The 23,139-nt window shown below is 39.2% G+C and overlaps 1 protein-coding gene across 4 annotated transcripts in view; it reads left to right on the top strand.

The window, feature by feature from the left end:
* The window catches only part of LOC138962638 (palmitoyltransferase ZDHHC18-B-like), a 79,623-nt gene that overhangs the window by 33,943 nt on the left and 22,541 nt on the right, over positions 1 to 23,139 (top strand). For 2 of the 4 annotated variants that reach the window (XM_070334538.1, XM_070334540.1), the window contains exons 6-10: positions 6,034 to 6,082; positions 10,315 to 10,417; positions 11,817 to 11,926; positions 12,902 to 13,046; positions 18,606 to 18,768. In XM_070334538.1, the coding sequence (XP_070190639.1) occupies positions 6,034 to 6,082; positions 10,315 to 10,417; positions 11,817 to 11,926; positions 12,902 to 13,046; positions 18,606 to 18,768 (570 nt within the window). Of the gene's footprint in view, positions 1 to 6,033; positions 6,083 to 10,314; positions 10,418 to 11,816; positions 11,927 to 12,901; positions 13,047 to 18,605; positions 18,769 to 21,605; positions 21,633 to 23,139 lie in introns of all 4 variants that reach the window. The other 2 variants (XM_070334539.1, XM_070334537.1) reach the window with 2 other exon arrangements.

Genomic DNA, 23,139 nt, shown 5'->3' with positions numbered 1-23,139 from the left:
TGAAAAGGACGCTGACACCATTGTCGATTTTATACCCAAGCTTCCAATAGGGCAGAATGCAACTATGATATTTGATATAGTTGTCAGGAAAAGGGAAGAAACCACAAACACTGTTCTAATGAGAGGAATAAATCTCAACTGGAGACCATTAAATGTTGAAGAAGTCAGAGTATTTATTGCTGTTCAAAAGGATTCTAACACAATAAAAAAACAGACGTCAAACCAAAATGTTGTTGTTAACGCAGATATAAATAATTTAACAGAAATAAGAAGTATTAATCTTACTTATCTTGATTTGATTGCTTTTTACTATACAGATAAGGTGTTAAGCAATGAACAGCTTCAAAGCTTAGCAGAAACACTGGCCAGTGAGAATTAAGATAAATATTTTATATTTTGCATTAAAAAGATGACTAGCAGTGTGAAGCTTTATCCTAATATTGATGAAAGTGCAGCAGAAAGTCAACAATTCAGACTGGCACACATTAGTAATATACAAAAACAACTAGAAGATGAATTAGAAAAATATTCTCGCGCTAGACGTAAGTACTCAACAACTTACAACAGCCTTTCTAATGCCAGCACTGGTTCTACTATCCTTGCATCAGCTGCAGGTGTAACGGGAACAATTCTGTTAGCTACCGGAGTAGGGACTCCAGTTTCTCTAATCCTAGGTGGTGTGGCAGCAGCAGTTGGTGGTTTATCATTTATAGCATCAGCTATAATGAAAAAAATTGTGAAAAAGCTTGAAAAACACGAATCCATTTCCACTCTTGCATCATCAAAATTGTCTAGCCTAAAACTGTCTATCAGTAAAGCACTTGAAGATTCAAAAGTTTCTGACGAAGAATTCAAACAGATACAAACAGACTTTGATGACTACAAAAGTAAGAAAGCAAGTATTCAAACAAAAACACGAGCTGAATATAACAAGCCAATCGATATAGAAGATCTGAAAAAGCAGTTTTTAAAAAAGGGGATTCAAATAGGACGGGAAGAAAAAGTAAAAATAGAATCACTTGTAAAGAGTTAACTATTCGTTTAGACAGTCACATTGCATGTATCAGATATAATTCTAACAGTGAAAGAACATATGAAGTAAAGTTTGTAAATGAGAGAGCGTATTGAGCTTAAGAATGTTGTATAAGAGAAAGGGGGAATGTACGTTCTGGGTTACTGATTCCGACAGACCCGGCATTGGTTCAAAACAACCTTACTTTACTGTATTTTTTTTTTATGGATTTATGCAGTATTTTTCTGATTTTGTCGCATGTTTCATTTTAGTAAAAGTTTAGTCCAGAAGCCTATTTTGCGTTAATATTTAGGGTCTGTCGGAATCGGTGAGCCAGAACGTACATTCCCCCTTTCTCTGTCCGTTTTGATTTCGGTGATTAATTAAGTATTTTTTTGCCAATTAGCTAGGCAGACAGCAAATAGGTTAAAAATCCTGAACAATACTGAATCAAGGAAGTGACATTTAGAGAAACAAACAGTTGCTGCATTGTGGAAGTTAACAACACTCAGGAATACAATTATTCAAACTAAAATTACTGAGTGTAAAAACAAAACGAGCTAGTCAATGCAAAGGCCTGAATTATAAAACGCTTAATTTCTTTGACTCAAGAGTCAGATGAAATGTTGGTGTAGTGTGGCTGCTGCCTTTATTGTTAAACTATAGTTGCTCTTCTTTTTTTTCTTTCTTTATTTGGTGTTTAACGTCGTTTTCAACCACGAAGGTTATATCGCGACGGGGAAAGGGGGGGAGATGGGATAGAGCCACTTGTCAATTGTTTTTTTGTTCACAAAAGCACTTAAATGAAAAATTTGCTCCAGGGGCTTGCAACGTAGTACAATGTATTACCTTACTGGGAGAATGCAAGTTTCCAGTTGCCCTCAACCTACATAGATCTACAGAACGTGCAGGTATACATATCTGTGTATAATTGGCGACGGAAAAAGATAGTATCGTCTTTCGTGCATATAGCTTTTTTCCTCTGCCATAAAATGTACGCCCTTGGGCCTGATCTGACCTTTTAGCAATGACATGATCTAAGCGCATATAATACAGCATGTATATTCCCCACCACTTCCTTTATACACTGATCCTCCTGTACTTCAAGGTGCTATTTTTGCCTTAACAAGAGAACAGTTGCATAGTCTGACACGGGCCTGCACGTGGCGAGTATTTTACTCGAGTAGAAACATGTAACTGGCGAGTAGAAATTAATGTTCATCTACTCGCCAAAAGGCGAGTAAAGTTGATGAAACAAATTGTTGGTTTGGCTAGTAAAGTTTGCTCTCTGACTAGTACATTTTCAGAATCACTAGCCAAAGGCGAGTACACCATTTGTTGGACTTTCAGGGCTGTTACACCAAGTGTACATGGATCTTTTTCCAAATGCTGCATGACTTCATGTGTGCTTTTCTCTGTTCATCCTCACAGTCAGTTTACACTAAGGTGCAACGTGTGAGTAGTTATAGACTTGTTAGAAAACTTCAGACCTCAAAACTCAGGCCAAGAAAATGTAACAGAGTATGTGTGTTACTGTTCATCCTTGCAGTCAGTTCACATAGATTCAACACGTTAAACTTGTAAGAAAACTGTGCAAATATGCAATGTGTTCCTCCTCGTTCTCACTTTACATAGATTCAACACGTGAACAGTTAAACTCGCAAGAAAACTTTGGACTTCAAAATTGAGGCCAAGGAAATGCAATTCTGCACTCTGCTCATCCTCGCTCTCACTTTACATAGATTCAGCACGTGAACAGTTAAACTTGCGAGAAAACTCCAGACCTCAAAATTGAGGCCAAGGAAACAAAACTGTGTATTGATCACAGTGACCTACGAGAGCAACTCCTGGCGTCCCTGTTGCTTCCGAAAGAAGGGCAGACATTGCAGGCCGCAATCAATTTTGCACATAATCACTGAAAGATAGGACTGGACGCGGTGCCTGCGTGTTTGCTGTGAAACACTCCCTGCCAATTAGTTTTAGCCGCTTCGTCGATTATTGATGCGTTTTGGGGTCTTTACGAGGAGGCCGCTTTTAGTTTTACAGCAGAAATAAAACTTATCTTTGCAGTTTGTGGTTTTACTTTTAGTTCTTATAGAGGAATATTGGGTTTGCTGTGTGCACTTACAGATACAGAGACTCTTTCTTCTTCTTGTCTTTCACATAACGCTGCAGTGATGCCTGTAATTTATGGTCCCTGTAATAATAGGACGCCTCTCAGTAAAGGACGCCTTCTGCTATCCCTTGCTCTATACATTTATCTTTTGTATGTATACCTGTGACGAAAAGACACTTGCATATTGCAATATCAGGACACTTGCCTAATGTGTCTTGTCAAGGTATCAATGTACAACTACAACCATGTTCCTTCTCTCTTTCAATTCGTCATTCATTCTGTCTTCTTTTGCGTTGTCTGTTTGGTTGTCTACCACACTGTCCTATTCTAAAACTGTCTGCATACCTTGTAGGATTTCAAGCTTGTTGAAATACACTGCATGCATGGTACTGTATTGATATTTTTCTTCTTCTCCTCTCACAGCCCCCGCCTCCATACACACAGTCGCATGCACACGCATGCACACACACACACACACACACATTGGCACCCGGCCGGCCATTCCCCAACCTCCTTCAATCTTTCTTGGTCTGCTTAATGACTGCTCAAGTTGCATCCTCAGACTCACTCCTGTCGCCAACATAAGAAGCCTCCTTCCCTGTGATGCATCCTCAAGGATCAGCTGTGCGTCACAGTGGACACATCTTATTGGGGAGATAATGAGAAAAAGTGATGCGCTTGAAACCTCATCATGCTTGGCTGCTCCTTGAGTGATGTCTTCTCCTTTAGCAGCACATTTGATCAATACTGATTTCAGACTGCACTGCTGATAGAGAGATGAAGGGTAGGGGGACGTTTTTTCCGGAAAGGGGAAGGGGGGGGGGATAAAACTCGGAGGATACAGGGATGCTGCTAGGATTTATGTTCTTTGTCGATGTGACCATTTAAATTTCGGCCATTTTTAGAAGTTTTGGCGTCATCTCTCCACATGGCGAATGTTTGTGAAATTCTGCTGAAATGGCTGCAAAGATCTTGGCGACTTGAAAGAAATGTCAGCGTTTTGGCCACTGCCAACTTCAAATGCCTTAGGATGTGGAACAACATGGGCTATTGATTTAGAGGGAGGGGTGTATGAGCAGGGTTTGTGTGGGCGAGGGAGGGGTACATGTAATAGAAAGATCATTCTCTTGATTGATTGAACACTGATGTCTTCCTCAATTTTCAGCTGATGCTCACTTTTTATGGCAGCAGCTATTTCAGCAGTTTCAGGTTTTATTGAATCGGCGTAGAATTAGCTGAAAGAACTTCAAATTTACTGTTCAGAGCCTTTGAATCCAAGAAACATTTGAAGTGCGTTTCTTCAGCCGTAGGACTGGTCTGTTTTCTCTCCATACCTCAAAATGAAATTTTTATGTAAGTGTTACTGCACACGTTTCTGCAAAAGTAATTTCAGATGGAATGAAAAGAAATCCACCAGGTCATTGCTGCAAGACAGTGTATTTTGTTGCGTAACAGGAAAGTCAGTGGCCAAGGTTTAACTGGTGTCTTGCGGTACAGCTGGCCGATTAGGGAAAGGGGGAATTGCTTTGTTGGTGCTTTATAGCCATGTCAAAAAGGGGGTACAACTTTGAGGTGTGAAGAAAAAAGATGGCGAACTGAAATGGCTCTGTGTGTTTTGCGTGGCTAAGCCAGGGACTTTCAGCTTACAGTAAAAAGTTGCTTGTCCAAGTATAATCCACTTGCACTCTCTTCCACCTCCTCACACACACTCACACGCACATCACTGCCCAGCGCACGCACACACACACACTCGCATGCGCTCAAAGTACTTATAACCCTTAGAGTCAGATGTTTGTTGTCTTAGGACATATTGGGTGTTGAGTGAAAGCCACATTTGTGATTCAGGCTTTTACTGTTGAACTTTGAGTTGAAGAGCTGACACTTCTTGAGTGATAATGGCCACAAAAATAAGTTTGCTTTTGAAAAATGTCTATGTAACCTTGAAGGAGGGGGGTGGGGGGTTCACCTTAAGACTGTAGGTCCTCAGATGGATATTCATGTCTTGCCAGTTCAATTTTATTTAACAATCCAATCCTGAAAACCTTAAGGACAATTCCTAAAAATGAGAAGATAATTAAGCCGTGCATTAAATTGACATGATCATTTTATGGCAATCTCTCTAATTGGTTATGTCGAGTTCCAGCCATAAATCAGAACAATTGTCTGAGTTATTGTTTTGGTTTCCAGTATCTTTGTTGAAACACATTCTATTGTGATGTTATTGTTGTCTTTGAGGATCTTGTTTGGGTGTCCGCCTATCTGTCGATCTCTGTCTGTTCTGAAATACAGTGGTACATGTAATGTGAAGCACCTTCTGAGGAGAGCACAACTCCCAATAGAGGACGGTGACCTATTTTCTCTTTGTCCTTTGCAAAGACATTTTTGTCTGGTCCCGAAGGTGTCCTTTTATCGCAGATATTAGTGTACAAATATTAATTCACAGCTTTAATTTTGATGCCTTATACAGACCTGTTTACCCTTACTATTTTGGAGTAATTTATTACTATTTTTTAGGATTTTGGGGGGAAAATACTTCATTTGAGTTCAGACTACGATTTTCAAATGTGCTTCAACGAAGGTTTGTGTTGCTAATGTTGTTGTTTGTAACCACTGGGTTACTATTTTTGGTCATCAGATTACTATTTTTTGACTTGACCATTACTCTTGTCAAGTTTTGGGGGTAAACAGGTCTGCCTTATATAGCTTATTTGGGAATCGCGTTTTATGCTCACTGTCCTGTTGGAGTATATTCTGTTGAGAAGTCCCGTACTGGGTTTTTTTGTGTTTTTTTTTCTCTCTCCGTACTGTTGATATTCATTGTGTTAATAGTTACAGCTATGATTTCCTGAAAGTAATTAAATTCACAGAACTCGGTTAACATTTGCTTTTTGATTGTGTGTTGCAGGAGCGCAGCAGGACAATTTTCTCACTGCCATGAAGGAGTCTCCTGCAAGATATCCTTGACTACAAATGTCTCTTTTGTATAGGGCATGACCCCTAATTGTTGTGTCCTGAGAACGTATTTCGACATATTGTGTTTTCAGTTTTTCTTGTTTCCTTTTTTTAACATTTTTTTTATGATTGAGAGTAAGAGTTACACTATACACATTTTAAGGCATAAGCAAAATTGTTTTCTACTTTTCTTCTTCTTTTTTACATTTAGTCAAGTTTTGACTAAATGTTTTAACATAGAGGGGGAATCGAGACGAGGGTCGTGGTGTATGTGTGTGTGTGTGTGTGTGTCTGTCTGTGTGTGTGTGTAGAGCGATTCAGACTAAACTACTGGACCGATCTTTATGAAATTTTACATGAGAGTTCCTGGGAATGATATCCCCGGACGTTTTTTTCTTTTTTTCGATAAATGTCTTTGATGACGTCATATCCGGCTTTTTGTAAAAGTTGAGGCAGCACTGTCACACCCTCATTTTTCAATCAAATTGATTGAAATTTTGGTCAAGCAATCTTCGACGAAGGCCGGACTTCGGTATTGCATTTCAGTTTGGTGGCTTAAAAATTAATTAATGACTTTGGTCATTAAAAATCTGAAAATTGTATTAAAAAAAAATTTTTGTAAAACGATCCAAATTTACGTTCATCTTATTCTTCATCATTTTCTGATTCCAAAAACATATAAATATGTTATATTTGGATTAAAAACAAGCTCTGAAAATTAAAAATATAAAAATTATGATTAAAATTAAATTTCCGAAATCGTTTCAAAAACTATTTCATCTTATTCCTTGTCGGTTCCTGATTCCAAAAACATATAGATATGATATGTTTGGATTAAAAACACGCTCAGAAAGTCAAAACGAAGAGAGGTACAGTAAAGCGTGCTATGAAGCACAGCGCAACCGCTGCCACGCCAAACAGGCTCGTCACTTTCACTGGCTTTTGCACTAGCGGCGGACTACGTTTAGTTTCATTCTGTGAGTTCCACAGCTTGACTAAATGTAGTAATTTCGCCTTACGCGACTTGTTGTTTCTTTGTTTTGTATTTTTGTTTAGTTGTTTTCTGTTCATAATTGTTTTGTTTGTCTGTTTTGAGAGGGGGTGGATCTTTTCTAGTGGTGCCGACCTGTGTTACTCTGTTTCTTTCATTTTCAGATCTGATTTTTGAATTTGAAATTGGAATGCCACGTATGAAGCATGCGTTAAAATTCTCTGAACATAACGTTTGAGTTTGGTGGTTACCTAATGGGTTGTTTCTGGTGTGGTTTCCTTGACGAGGCTGCACTATCGTAGAAGCTGTGGTGTGTTTCTTCTCGGTGTGGTCGGTAGTGGGGCTCTCTGGTTTCCACACTTATCTTGCCACCTCTGAAGTTACCACTAATGAAGATGTGAGTGAATTGCCCCTGCATGTGTCGATCTGCACTTATACGCTTGTAGTTTTAGGTGTCTTGTGTAGCTTCAGAGGAGTTTGTGTTCCTGTTAGACAGTGTGGTTGTAAGCTTTAAAGTCTGTCTTTATTTGTGTACGAAGTTGACTTCGTGAAGTCTTTTTACTGAAAGTTCAGTGCCAAAGCTTCGTGCCGCGAGCTTTGTGATTTCGACGTCGCGAAGTGGACTTGGCCCGATTAATATCAGGCTTTAAACAAGTTCTGCTGCTGTGTGCAGCTTTTCCAGCATCACAGTGGAACACCCCTTTGAAGACCTGAAAGTCTGAAAATTAGCTGGTCTTAATTAAAAGGAGGTGATCTTAAAAATCGAGGCAAATTGATTTTCACAGTTTTAATGAACAGAAAATCTGAGAAAGTAAGTTCTTCAAGCGAGGGGGATTCCACTGCACTCAGTGCTTGATATAGCAATTTGTCAGTCATATTTTCAGTTCTTAATGTTTTTAACTGCTCTTTTGTGTGAGCATTAATGGGCAAACCTACACCGAGTGATCTAGCTTCATTCGGTTTTTGTGTGAGCATTAATGGGCCAACCTACACCGAGTGATCTAGCTTCATTCGGTTTTTGTGTGTGCCTCTTTTACATTCCTCTCTGAGTTACCCTTGATGTTGTAATCTTTTTGTATTTTAATTATTTCCTGATGAAGGTTGAAAAGATGACCAGGTGTTTTTAGCTTGATTGTGTGATTGTTTCCTTGGGTTCTCTTTGATTTTGGGTATAATGTGCTTTTTACATTTAGTCTGAAGTTTTGACTAAATGTTTTAACATAGAGGGGAAATCGAGACGAGGGTCGTGGTGTATGTGTGTGTGTGTGTGTCAGAGTAAACTACTTGACGTATCTTTATGAAATTTTTCATGAGAGTTCCTGGGTATGATATCCCCAGACGTTTTTTTTTCATTTTTTTGATAAATGTCTTTGATGACGTCATATCCGGCATTTTGTAAAAGTTGAGGCGGCACTGTCACACCCTCATTTTTCCATAAAATTGATTGAAATTTTGGCCAAGCAATCTTCGACGAAGGCCGGACTTTGGTATTGCATTTCAGCTTGGAGCCTTAAAAATTAATTAGGCCTAAAAAAAAATAGGTGTGGTTACGGTAACCCGACCTACCTTATTTTTAGGGGCCGACCCTATAACTTTTTATTACATTTGTCAAAAAAAAACCAAAAAAAAACCCAGTGCAGAAAACGCAATGAAAGCGAAATCGCCCGAGTCGCACACTTATTTCCCTGTCAAGTAGGTTTAATTTGTACACATTAGAAAAAAAAAGAAAAGAAAAAAAAAGTCATTGCCTACCTTCCTACCCTATTTTTTTGTGGCTATGTTACCGTAACCACACCTATTTTTTTTTTTTTTTTTGCCTTGATGACTTTGGTCATTAAAAATCTGAAAATTGTAATTAAAAATATTTTTTTATAAAATGATCCAAAATTACGTTCATCTAATTTTTAATCATTTTCTGATTCCAAAAACATATAAAAATGTTATATTCGGATTAAAAACAAGCTGTGAAAATTAAAAATATAAAATTTATGATTAAAATTAAGTTTTCGAAATCAATTTAAAAGCAATTTCATCTTATTCCTTGTCCGTTCCTGATTCCAAAAACATATAGATATGATATGTTTGGATTAAAAACACGTTCAGAGAGTTAAAAAGAATAGAGGTATAGAAAAGCGTGCTATCCTCCTCAGCGCAACCGCTACCGCGCTTTTCTGGATTGTTAATTTCACTGCCTTTGCCACGAGCGGTGGACAGACGATGCTACGAGTGTACGGTCTTGCGAAAAAAATGCAATGCGTTCAGTTTCATTCTGTGAGTTCGACTGAGCTTGACTAAATGTTGTATTTTCGCCTTACGCGACTTGTTTTAGTTTGTTTTGAGTTCCTTAAATAGTCTTTGCGCTTGATGTTGACGGCAAGTGTTCCCTGGATTTTTTATTATTGTTTGCTTGTGGTCAGACTTTGGATCGCGACAATCTGCATCCCTCCCTTGCAGTGGCCTTGTTTGTTTGTTTGTTTGCTTTTTGTTTTTGTTTAAACCATCTAACGTCGGGGTCACATTTGGAAACATGAAAAGAAAGTGTGAGACAGCAGGGTCTTGAAAGGATGGAAGTTTTAAATCGAGGGGTTCCACTGACTGTATTCATAATATCTTCTCGTCATTCATCAGATGAAGGAAGAATCCTGACAGTCACAGAAACACTCAGGCACTCGGTTATGCAAGCCGAATCAAGAATATATATTGTAATTGTAGCTGACATGTTGTTTAAAAACAAAACTGGAAGACGTGACATTTCTGGTATTTTTACTATTAAAATACCAGAACTTTTTTTTATTTATACTATCTTTGCTTAGAATAATTGCCTTGGTTGTGCATATGTTTTCTTTGGTTATGTTTCTTAGGGCAAACGTAACCCGACTGTTTCTCTTTTTACCCCTTTTATTTTGGATTGCCTTTTTGGGGAGTGGTTTTTGTGTTGCACTTCACAAATTATTTATGTGTTTTTAACTTTTTGTACTCTGCATTATTTTTTTCTTGTGTTCTTGGGAATTTGGTTAAAAAATCGTTGTTGTTTTGCATAATCATTTTTACATCATCTGAAGCTATTGTGTTTTTACATCATTTTTGTCCCCTCAAGAAGTCACGGTCAAAGCTATTTCATTCTTTTTTGTGTTGTTTCCTGTGAATTTTGTTTTCCTCCAGTTGAACTACAATGTAGTGTCCAACGCTTTTGTATATGCACTGATTGTCACGTGTTCACGTTTGGACCTTAACTTTAGTCACTGTGATAGAAGCTATCGTCTGCTTCTTTTCCGTCTGGTCCATTGTGGGGCTAGCAGGATTCCACTCTTATCTCGTCGCCTCTGAACTCACCACCAATGAGGATGTGAGTTGTAACCTGTGTTTTTAGTGCTTGATTTCACTCCCCGATTTGTTTGCGGTGGTCCAATTTGAATCGATGTCTCGGAAACAACAGCTGTAAATATTTAAATATTGAGTTGGAGAATTTGCATTTAGAAGGATAACAGATAATCATTTGGTAAATGAGAATTCCTTTATTTTATATGTATTTATTCTTCAAAACAACACCTCATGAAAACTTGCACAATTCAAGCTTGGATGAAAATCTGTGCACCAAAGTAATGTTCAGTACGTTGTATAAGTATCTGCAACGCTGTGTTATTGCAGATCAGGCCATTAGGTATAATAGTATTAATACAGTTCATATAGAAAGTCTGCGTACAGAAAAAGAAAACAATTAAAGAAAATGGCTTTCTCAGTTTCATCTTGCTGACATTTGTAGTGTTTTGAAATTGTTACAGAGAAGCTGTCTCAAACAAACAATGGTGACACGGTTGTGCATTCAAATCTTCATTTTTTTAACTTGCGGTTATATTTCATGTTCTGCATGGTTTCATGCAAAGAGTGATTGTTTTCAGAATTTATTCAGTTCAACAAGACATTACAGATAAGTAATCAGCGCCCAGGTCTCCTTATTTATCCTAGAACAAAATTAAAATGATTACTAAACATTGAATTTTAGCACAGACCATTTTTCGCGTGTCAGTGTGACTCCTAAATAGGATTTCCCTAGTGTCCTGTGAGCCTGCAAATAGTCCTTTTCCACCAAAGAGATTCTAAATAATAGTCCACATCGTCTCCTTCCCTTTAAAATGTAATGCTTTGGGGAAATGAGGAATTCATTGTTTCACTTTTCTCAGAACAAAAGGTGTGCAGATTGCAGTCAAAATCGGAAGAAACATGACAAGTGAAATTGTTAAAATAGGAAGGTTTATTGAAAAGTCTGCTGTATTCTTGTGATTGCATACATGGAAAACAATTTGTTTGATATTGTGTTTGTGGTTTGTTTTATGCAAGTGCGTTTGGGCTTTTCTCCCCTGGCAGTTGGTTAGAAAAGCAAGAAAACATGAATCCAAGTATTGCTTAAAATAGATCTATGCAGATATCAAAGATCATTTCACTGATGGAAAATTGAAACGTTAGCTCTCACATTTATTCAATTTACGTGTCACTGCATCAATATTTAGTCACATTATCCAGAAATTGTCAAACTTTGGGGGGGATGGGGGGGGGGGGGGGGGGAGGTCGAGGATGTGTGGGTAAGTGCATGAAGAGAGCGACACTCATGCCTGCACAGTTGAATAGACTTAAAGTGTAAAAATGAGTTTTCAAGAGGGTGTGCATTACCATTTCTGCACTAGAACCCCTGAGTTTCAGTTAAATGATGATCAGATTGATTGACGCTGTCGGTGTATCTCTTGCAGATCAAAGGTTCCTTCACAGCCCGACGAGGGGCGGATAGTTTTAACCCCTACAGCAAAGGTTCCATTTTCAAAAACTGCAGTCAGGTGTTATGTGGACCCGTACCTCCCAGGTACTTATTGGCTCACTGTCTGTCTTTGTCTCTCTCCCTCTTTTCTCTCTTTGTCCCGTCCCTACCCCCACCCTATGCCTGTTAATTCTCTCTCTTTCTTCCTCCCTCCCAATGTAACATCGCTTCCCCCTTATTCCATTACATGTTTGTGATTATTTTACATTTTGATGGAGTGTTATATTTCGGGCCAAACAACAGTGATCCTTTGTCTTCAGAATATATTTTTTATCAATGTCATTTATAGCAATGATTTTCATACGTGTACGCACAGGTGTGTGTGTGTGTGTCCGTCTGTCTGTGTGTCCACTTGTGTGAGTATAACTGTGTATTGTGCCTGTTTGTTGGAAAGAAAACAGGTTTAAAGAGCAAGATAAAGAGTTAGTACACGTATTAGAGTGCATAATGATATATTACATCATTTTTATTTTGTTTCAGACAAGAAATGATATTCTATATTGTATTAAAGTATGATACATGATATTTAATATAATGTTTAATCTTACTTTTCTGTTTTGCAAAGACAGACAAGAAAGTACTTGTTCTTATTCTTGTTCTTCTCCCTTGTGTGATTTTTTTTTTTTAGAATACAGCATTGTAATAGATACATTCAGAAAGTTGAAATAGCGGCAGTTTGCTGGCGGCCCGGTAGCTCAGTTGGTAGAGCATTGGACTTGTGATCCTAAGGTCACAGGTTCGAATCCGGGCCAGGCCAGACACGGGTCAATTTTATGTGCAGACTCCGAGACGGTATTCATGTTCCACCCCCGTGTCACCACTGTGGCACGTAAAAGACCTCGGTCATTCTGCCATAAGTGCAGGTGGCTGATTACACCTAAACACGCATAGTAACACATAGGTAGCGCGACTCTGTTGCTGCTAGCTTTCCACTGGGAGGAAGCAACCCGAATTTCCCAGTGATGGGACACTAAAGTAGACATTGAAAATAATAACTCGAGCTTCTTTGTCTTCTTTCAGTTTGCTGGACAGGCGTGGCTACGTGGTGCCCGACAGCTCCCAAGCTCATCATGTAAGTGGCCCCGAGACTCAGAAAGAGCGGGAGAGTAACTCGGTGAATGTGCGACACGAATATTACGGGTCCACCACCGTCACCAATCAGAAAGTAAGAGATTGTTGTTGTTGGAGCCTGTGTATCTAATGTGCAAGCAGCCCTTGTGTTCGCCTACCTGCCTGCCTGTTCTGCTGGTCTGTTCCGTTGGTCCTGTGTGGGTGTTGTCTGCACCATCACCGTCACCGTTGTCAACGCTTGAATCACCGTTTTGCCATGTTCGCATGGTTGTGTGTGTGTACAGTGCCAGCCTGATACCCGCAAGTCTTTTACATTTTACCAGCACTCTCGACCAGTATGTTGTATTTCACACTTTTTTGTGTCTTTTAAAGATATTATCTCAGGAACTGGTATTGCAAGGTCTTATCACCGGTGACTTTGTTGTTATGTTTGTACAGTACAGTTCTTTTTCCACGGTAATTGTGTTTCACCGTTAATGTAGTAAGACCATTTTTCGCACTGGTGTTAGTATTTACATTTTTGCCCTCGCATGCTGGGCTTTAAAATGTTTACACTTTTTTTTAGTCCAATCACAGGAATGTTATTCCGGTTGTACTCTGTGGTTTTGAGAACACTATGATACCTTTTTCCTTTTCTTGGTTCAGAAATGTACAACTACATGGGTTTTCCTATTTTCCTTCATTCAAAATATGCAGAAGACTTTCATACAGGGTTTTTCTTTGGGATTTGTACTTGTAGATTTGGATAAGACTTTATTCTGAGTTATCTGTTTTTGAACCTTGCATGGTTTTAAAAATAATGTCAAAATGGGGGTAGCTGAGGAAGATTCAAAAGAAAGTCTTTTTCGTCTCACTGAATTCTAAACAGTCAGCAAGCATTTTAGAAATCAAAGTAAACATTTTCAAAACAGTACTGAAGTAAAGGATGTGGTACTGGGCTTTTACCTAGATGAATTACATGCATCAGATATTTGTTCTTTTAGATTTTGGCAGATAATCATCACAGAGATAATGGGATATCAATGGGTGTAAAAAGGAAAATAAGATGACAAGCGAATGTAAATGCTCATTTGAGAATAGGACAACAAAATCAAATTGTCAGTCGTGCTCAATCTGCATGTTGATAATTTTTGTGCATCCTCCGCGACACCCACTTGTTTAAAAAATCGAAACACTTTTTTTACTCCCAACCCCATCTTCCCCTCTACCATTATCAATTACCAGATCCGTTTGCATAATATCCGAATGTTTTCCTGAATGTGTTTACCCAGCCTGTGTAACATTCCCTATTTTTACCCGCCATGTTAGGCTGGCATCCCTATACTTCCTTTGACAAAAAACCCAAATAATATCAGATGACAGAGTGATTTGAAGTTACAATAATGGGATTCTGTAATGCATCAAAGCATTTGCAGTGTTGTTCTTGCAACTTAATTAGTGTGGCTTCAGAAGATGCATTTATTGATTCATGCTGTGGCTATTTTGAGCATGTTGTTTGAATTGTGTCAGCTATTGAGAGACCGGCACGGTTGGCCTAGTGGTAAGGCGTCCTCCCCGTGATCGGGAGGTCGTGGGTTCGAACCCCGGCCGGGTCATACCTAAGACTTTAAAATTGGCAATCTAGTGGCTGCTCCGCCTGGCGTCAGGCATTATGGGGTTAGTGCTAGGACTGGTTGGTCCGGTGTCAGAATAATGTGACTGGGTGAGACATGAAGCCTGTGCTGCGACTTCTGTCTTGTGTGTGGCGCACATTATATGTCAAAGCAGCTCCGCCCTGATATGGCCCTTCGTGGTCGGCTGGGCGTTAAACAAACAAACAAACAAAAGCTATTGAGAGCATTAGTTATGCTTTTGGGGACATCTATTTGGAGTGTTGGTAGTACTGTAGATGTTTTTCAGAAATGGCATTGGCCGTGGAAGCTGTTTAGGGAGAATTATGTCAAAAGTATCAGCTGTTCAAAGCGTGTTTTGTTAGTTGTACGTGCTAGCCGAGGGCACTTCACATTAAATGGTGACAGCTGGTTGCTGGAAGAAGCATCCATTCCGAGCAAGTTATGTTTAATGACAGTGGCGGCTCTTTTGAGTAAGCTGTTTTTGTCAGGCAGCTATTCGGGGGGACCTGTAGTTACACTACATGTACTTACTTTGTTTTTGTGGCAGCAATGTGAAGATAGTAATGTTTTGAGAGACTAATTAATTGTGAAGTTGCTAAGCACCAGACCCTGTAACAATGCAAGTTTCATTTGGATACAAACTCATTTTGAAAATAAAAGAGTTTTTAACACTCATAGAGAGAACCATAAGTTTCTTGTACCCATCATTCATTTTGCCCATAGGCCATGGCTATAATGTGAATGTTTCCATTATGTTCGTATATCTGGCGATGTCCGACCTCCTGTCTTAATTGTCACGAGGGGGGGGGGGGGGGGGGGGGGGATTAGGAGATGTCCGACCTCCTGTCTTAATTGTCACGAGGGGGGGGATTAGGAGATGTCCGACCTCCTGTCTTAATTGTCACGAGGGGGGGGATTAGGAGATGTCCGACCTCCTGTCTTAATTGTCACGAGGGGGGGGATTAGGAGATGTCCGACCTCCTGTCTTAATTGTCACGAGGGGGGGGATTAGGAGATGTCCGACCTCCTGTCTTAATTGTCACGAGGGGGGGGATTAGGAGATGTCCGACCTCCTGTCTTAATTGTCACGAGGGGGGGGATTAGGACGTTCTCTTGACAAGCACTCAACTACAGCCAGACTCCCTTGACAGATTTAGGCTAATGAGTTCAGCTCGGCAGGATTTTATGCGGTTTTCCACGTTGGTAAATTATCGCAGTATCAGGGCGTGTCTGGGTGGCCAATGTCTTCATCAGTGTAAATTTCCCGCTGTTTCAATTACAGGATCTCTCTTATCCATGTGTTATAATCTGTTGAGTATCAGACCTGCATGGTTACCCTAAACTTTTTGGAGTCATTCATGACTATTTTTAACATTTTGGGCAAAAGATCTATACTCCATTTGTATCCAGACAGCGATTTTGAAATGTGCATCAAATTAGGTTGGTGTTTGTAATATGTTGGCGTTCAGTACCCACTGGATGGCAGTATTTTGGTCATCAGATTGCTATTTTTGACTTGACCAGTACTCTGTCAAGTTTTGAGGGTTGTAAAAAGGTCTAGGTTATGAAAACAGCAAAAATCAATTCTGAAACAACATTTTCTTATTGAGTATTACGTAAACAATGGAGTTCTGAAATACATTGATGTACGTACTTAAATGTGGTTCTGGTATTTGTACATAAACGAGAACAGCAACAATTGACAGTGAAGTAAAAGCCTGAAAACGGTCTAAGTAATTTGTAGCGTTATAATCCTTCTCTGCCATCTGTTGAACAGTTTTCCCGGTTTAATCACAGAACAACACCAACAAAAGTGTGGCTCTGAAAATAAATAACCGTTAGCTTTCAGCTTTCAGGGGCTACCCTTTGGAAATCAGGGTTTAAATCAAAACAAGCCGTGTCATTCAACCTTCTCCCAGGAGAAATCTTCAGGTCAACAAAGGGCCGTAATTTGTCACTCTCTGAGCCACAAAGTGTATTGGCAGAGAAATCGCTTACGGATCTCATTTTCTGAACTTTCAAGCAGAACAGACTGTTGACAGAGCTTAATAGCCTTTAATCTTCCGTCTGGCGCCTGAACCTGTGGGGAAAAAATCAATAATCTCTGTTGATTTTTTTTTCAACTAAGGTATTGCTTTTGCATTATTGGACAGGCTAAATTGAAATTGTCTCATGGGCGGTTACTGTTTTGCTCTCCAGTTATCTCATATTCTGTTATTATTTTGCTCTCTCGTGGCTAATGCTATTGGTTGTGATTGGGTTTGTTAGCAATCAAACGAGTGGTGAGCAAGTAAAACAGTTGGCTCCAATGGTTAGGTAGGGTAATTGGTAATAAAGGATGTTCTGTTAGAGCACTGCGTTTAGTGATGCTTTTATGATTATTCCTCGGTGGAATGTTTAACTTAAGTTTATTGGCTGTTAAGCATCAGTGTTGTTTTTTATTACATCAATGGGAGTATTGTACTATCTCATGGATGGTAAGTATGGATGTGTTAGTTATATATTAGGGTCAATAGTCTGAATGTTTAAGGCTGTTGTTTTACTTTGATGGTCCACACAGCATGAACTGTAATTTGCACGATGGATGTTGTGTATTGTACGGTATTAATGTATGTAAGAGAAAAAAGTGATCTGATGAACTGCCCAGATAGAGTGGAACATCATGAACCCCCCTCTCCCCTTTTTAAGACATTCAAAAGTCAGCGAAAATTTAGGTTTTTAAAAGGAGAGAGAATTTTACAGGAGGTAAATTGATTTACAGAGGTTAAAGAACCAATAATCTGAAAAAAGGTCTTAAAAGGGGTCGAGGCCTTTACTTTTGGGGAGAGTTCCACTGTAATAGATTTTGAGGTAAATTGTTTAATAGTAATAATAACACTCTGTTGGTATATATGTGTGTGCAATGTGTAAACATCAATGATAGGAAACACTCATTTCATCTATGAAATCAGAAGAAAAAATGTATATGTCATGAAGTTGACATTTTGTTGTGGCACTCCTGACCAGACAGTTGAAATTTTTTATGGTTTAACATGCCATCTTTTTTTTATTTTTTTTATTTTTTAAAAATTTTAGGCAAAACTATTTTTCATTAAAAGAAGAAACAAGTCGCGTAAGGAGAAATTACTACATTTAGTCAAGCTGTGGAACTCACAGAATGAAACTGAACGCACTGCATTTTTTCACAATGGCCGTAGTCCGCCGCTCGTGCAAAAGGCAGTGAAACTGACGAGCCTGTTTAGCGCGGTAGTGGTTTCGCTGTGCTGCATAGCACGCTTTTCTGTACCTCTCTTCGTTTTAACTTTCTGAGCGTGTTTTTAATCCAAACATATCATATCTATATGTTTTTGGAATCAGGAACCAACCAGGATTAAGATGAAATTGTTTTTAAATCAATTTTGGAAATTTTATTTTAATCATAATTTTCAGAGCTTGTTTTTAATCCGAATATAACATATTTATATGTTTTTGGAATCAGAAAATGATGAAAAATAAGATGAACGTAATTTCGGATCGTTTTATAAAAAAATATTTTTAATTACAATTTTCAGATTTTTAATGACCAAAGTCATTAATTAATTTTTAAGCCTCCAAAGCTGAAATGCAATACCAAAGTCCGGCCTTCGTCGAAGATTGCTTGGCCAAAATTTCAATCAATTTTATGGGAAAATGAGGGTGTGACAGTGCTGCCTCAACTTTTACAAAAAGCCGGATATGACGTCATCAAAGACATTTATCAAAAAAATGAAGAAAAAAACGTCAGGGGATATCATACCCAGGAACTCTCATGTAAAATTTCATAAAGATCGGTCCAGTAGTTTACTCTGAATCGCTCTACTTTACACAGACAGACACACAGACACACATACACCACGACCCTCGTCTCGATTCCCCCTCTATGTTAAAACATTTAGTCAAAACTTGACTAAATGTAATAAAGAGAAAGATAAGCCAAGATAGTCATTTTTAACTAATGTCATTCCTGACCTTAACATTGACGTGTGGCAATCTCTTGACCTTGACTTTGGGTTTCATTGCAGACGGGTAACATGGGCACAAACACAGCGCCAGACCTGCCCCCACCTGCGGTCGTCACGACAGCGGACGAGATGCTTCCTGCAGGAGAGAACGTCAAGAAGCGTGAAATGATCAGCTACCAGACTCCCGACGGTACCATCAACAACAAACTGCCACCCTTAAATGGTAATTAACCCTGCCCCCTAACCCTTCCCCTAGTCACGCAACACCACCCCTATCCAACCTGAACCTGCCTACCCCACCCCCACCCCTTCCCTTCCATCTTCTTTGCCTGAGTGTGAGAGCTATTGGGGATAGAGGATGAAGCTTGTGCTTTCGTGTGCACTTAAGAGTATCGAGGGTATGTTTATCTCCACTAAAATAAAAGGCATTACACACCTTAATACATTTAGAAGATTAAAGAAATAACTATGGATTTGTGTGGGCTGTGGGAGTGCTGCGCCCCTTAGGATCAACGGGGCAAATCATGGGACTGAGTCAGTTGAGGTGTGCAATTGATGCAATCAAAGACCCCTGTATGGCTGCCTAAATGACGGGGTAAAATTGGTCATACACGTAAAAACCCACTCATGCAAAAAGACGAGTACGTGGGAGTTTCAGCCCATGAACGCACCAGTAGAAGAACATGCAATCAAAGTGATAATTGAGCTCCGATATGCTTTTTGTTCAGTGGGCACCTGCAATGACGCCCTTTTCTTTTGAAAGTTATATACTCATGAGAGGAACTCATCATATATGCGTGGCATTCCCAGTGTGTGTCGTTGTTTTGACTTTGACATACACACATTTCACACCTTAATGTAGGTGTAATGACCTTGAATTTCACAAGCATGATCCCATGATTTTGGTGCTGCTGGATTTTTGATCATAATGGTTTGAACCCCAAGGAGTGCTGCTTTATAATGCTTGAGACTTTTCCTTTCTTGAGACTTTTCCTTTCTTTGGTTGTCTTATATATTATGTTATCCCATACGGAATGATGAGGGTGTGTGGATGTGTGAAATTGAGTGTACGAGTGAGTAGGTTCACTTAGAAATTTGTCACACAAACATTTGTCGTTTCCTTCTGGGTTTGGTTTGGGACATCTGCATAAGGGGTACTGGCATGTGTGTGTTATGAGCATCACGTGTGCACTAGTGTACTGGGGAGTTGAAAGTGTTAATGCATGTTTGTTTGTGTGTGCGTGTGTGTGTGTGTGCACACACACACACATGCATGCATAGTTCCACAAGTGCAAAACATTTAAAAGCACACAGACACAAGTATACTCCCATGAAGGTGCAACTGCTACAAGACTGACACGTCAAATATCATGAACTCCAAGTTATTCAGCTCAGATTTTACCTCAGCATTAAGCTTGCTCTTACACTGCCTGTCTCAGCATTCACTACTCCATCCACTTCAGAATTTCGTTCTGAAAACTTTACATGGGCTTACAGTGACACCTGGCTGTGCCAATATTCACCCCAGTTTTAGCACACATATTAGGTGGTACTTGAAGGACTGACCAGGAATGTTGTTCATTCTGCATGGTTCACAAAGTTTTGCAGTCATTCCTGAAGTTGATAATGGCGTTTGACGTTCAGATCCGGTGCATTTGCACGAAGAGAAGATGCTATATGGTGTTGTTTAGTCTTATCTCTAAAAATAGCTGTAAGAATAAACATTTTGAGATTCAGTCATTCAGGGGCTGGGAAAAGAAGATGCTCTAAAAATAGCTGTAAGAATAAACATTTTGAGATTCAGTCATTCAGGGGCTGGGAAAAGAAGATGCTATATGGTGTTGTTTAGTCTTATCTCTAAAAATAGCTGTAAGAATAAACATTTTGAGAGTCAGTCATTCAGGGGCCGGGTAGCTCAGTTGGTAGAGCACTGGACTTGTGATCCTAAGGTCAAGGGTTCGAATCTAGACAGGGACGGACACGGGTCTGTGCGGACTTAGAGACGGTATCCATGTCCCACCACCGTACGTGTCACCACAGTGGCACGTAAAAGACTCGGTCATTCTGCCGTAAGTGCAGGTGGCTGATTACACCTAAACACGCACACACCTGGGTAGCGCCACTCTTGTTGCTGCCAGTTTTCCACTGGGAGGAACCTCACAGGGCGAGATGGGAAGATTGCGATGACACCTACTCATGGTGGGGACATAACGATGAAAAAGACTACTTCTGCATAGCAAGCGTGGGGTGTAAGTGTGACTGATGACATTTTGTGTTTGTCTCTCACAATGGTGACAAAATGAGGAATTAGACTATTTCTGTAAAGGCGGGTCTAAATATAAATACAAATATGCAGTAAGGCGCAGCACAGCTGTGCTGCAGCCAAGTATGCAGTGTCAATGCTTCTTAATATACTTCCCCTGCGCTGCGCGCAGCGTTTAGTCATGTCACTGAAAGGAACGGCAACCACAACTCATTTCACATAATCCTTGGTGCTCCACAATCCAAACATGAATTTGCACAAAAAATAACACAAAGTACGAAATGGTGCCAGAGATCCAGACTGGAACCCAGTTACAAAGAAATATCGTCAGACTTTAATGTAATGTTGTCATTTAAAGGTTAAAACGTGTACTTTTCATGCGTCATTGCCAGCCAACCAATCAGTGTCTACTGCGTGGGACGCACCTTTCTACTGCTCTAGTGTTTTACACTGCGCACATGCAGCTGCATGCAGATGCACGCAGCATATATTAGGCTTTATCCAGGCATGGGGTATTGGTGTGAATGATGACATTTTGTGTTTGTCTCTCACAATGAAGACAGTCATAACGATGAAATAGACTGCTTTTGTATAGCAAGCATGCGGTGTTATTGTAACTGATTATTCATTTCAAGATTTTCTTATGATAGGGACATAATGATGAAATAAACTGCCACTGTATTGTGCTTTTAGTTATGCGCTATAGAAATCTCCTTAATAAATAAATTGCAGCTATGGGGTGTTCTTGTTAATGTGACTGATCACAATTGATGTTTATCTCTCCCTTGCAAACTCAGGAACTTCATCGCCCCCAACGTGTGGAGGTAACTTGGTGGTTTCATCATTTTGGATGTCATAGTTTTGTACCCCGTTCACGTACATCCCTTCCTCCTTTTTTTGTTCGTCTTTTCTCCTTGTCACAGTTTCTCGAGGTGCTGTCGTTTTGTTCAGATCACAGTGTAAATCTGTCGTAAATCTTTCGTTACCTTGACCTGAGACGTTGAGCTGTTTCGTCATTTTTTATGTGGATGATAGACGTGTTCATTTTGTTCTAGTGGGCCACTTACATGTTGTTTTTGTGTGTTTTTTGACACATGATTCATTGGTGTTCATTTGACACAATTGATTCATTGGTGTTCATATGACACATGATTCATTGGTGTTCATTTGACACATGATTCATTTGTGTTCATTTGACACATGATTCATTGGTGTTCATTTGACACATGATTCATTGGTGTTCATTTGTTTCCTTTTTTTGTAGCCGAGTCATCAACAGGAATATAGTTCCCAGTGTTTAAATCTTTGTTTTAAATGGAGAAGGTAAAGGAAAAAAAGTGCATGATGCATCCTGTTCTCTGAGTTATAGACTGACATTGTTTAAAGTTCCATTTGGTTTCAAGTTTGTGCATGTGTGTGTCCGTCTGTATGTCCCTTAATAATGTCTGTGTCTGTGGGTTCTTATTTTTTTATAGTTTTGTTGACAAATTGAGTATGCATCTATTCTAGCGCATTTTTGTTCTGTTTGAAGTTCATTTTTTGTGGTAAAGAAAAGATAAAATCTTGGGTTTCTTGCAATCTGTTTTCTTGGTAGTTTCTGTTTATTGCGGCTTTCCTTAGTTTTTAGTCAAGTAATGATTCAATTTTCTGTAACTTTTGATTAGTGTATGCGTTAATTATTTTGTGGGATTTTGTTTTTGTTTGTTTTTGTTCACCCAGCCGCTTTTGAGAGACTGCTGGTTTCTTGCTCTCGCAGTTTTGTTCTGAAAGCAGCCACCGTGCATTTTGTTTTTTGCTGCATGATCATCATTTGCACATCATAGGATTCAGCCATATATCACTCATGTTTAAATTGTGTACACTTAAGATAACCAAGTTAACAATGTGTATAGTTTGATGATAAAAACATTTGATTCTCATTGTTCAGTATGATGCTTTTAAGTAAGGACCTGTAAGTGAATACATTGAAGAGGTAACATGTTTTATCCAGCTAATATGCTAAAAACTGTGAATGTATTGATTTGGGAAAGGGAATAGTTTGGATTTTGCCCGTTATAATCTTCTAAAGAAGTGATTTTTACACACTAAAAATTGAAAGTCGCAAAATGAAAAGTCAAGCTTGTGATTTTTCTTCAGTGTACATTTTCAGCTAGTTGTATATAATAGTACAATAGTTCATAAGGCTTTGGGGTAGAATAACAACAGTATAGCCATATTAAACTAACATCTTTTCATGAACTTATTTGCAGGAGCTTAAATTAGTCTAACAGTACCTTTTGGTATTCTTAACATCACATGCCCTTTTATTGCCATGGCTAACCATGATTGTAC

Source organism: Littorina saxatilis, linkage group LG3, assembly GCF_037325665.1.
Source record: "Littorina saxatilis isolate snail1 linkage group LG3, US_GU_Lsax_2.0, whole genome shotgun sequence".
NCBI lineage: Eukaryota > Metazoa > Mollusca > Gastropoda > Littorinimorpha > Littorinidae > Littorina > Littorina saxatilis.
Note: the sequence above shows the minus strand (reverse complement) of the source record. Positions and strands in the feature narration are given on the sequence as shown.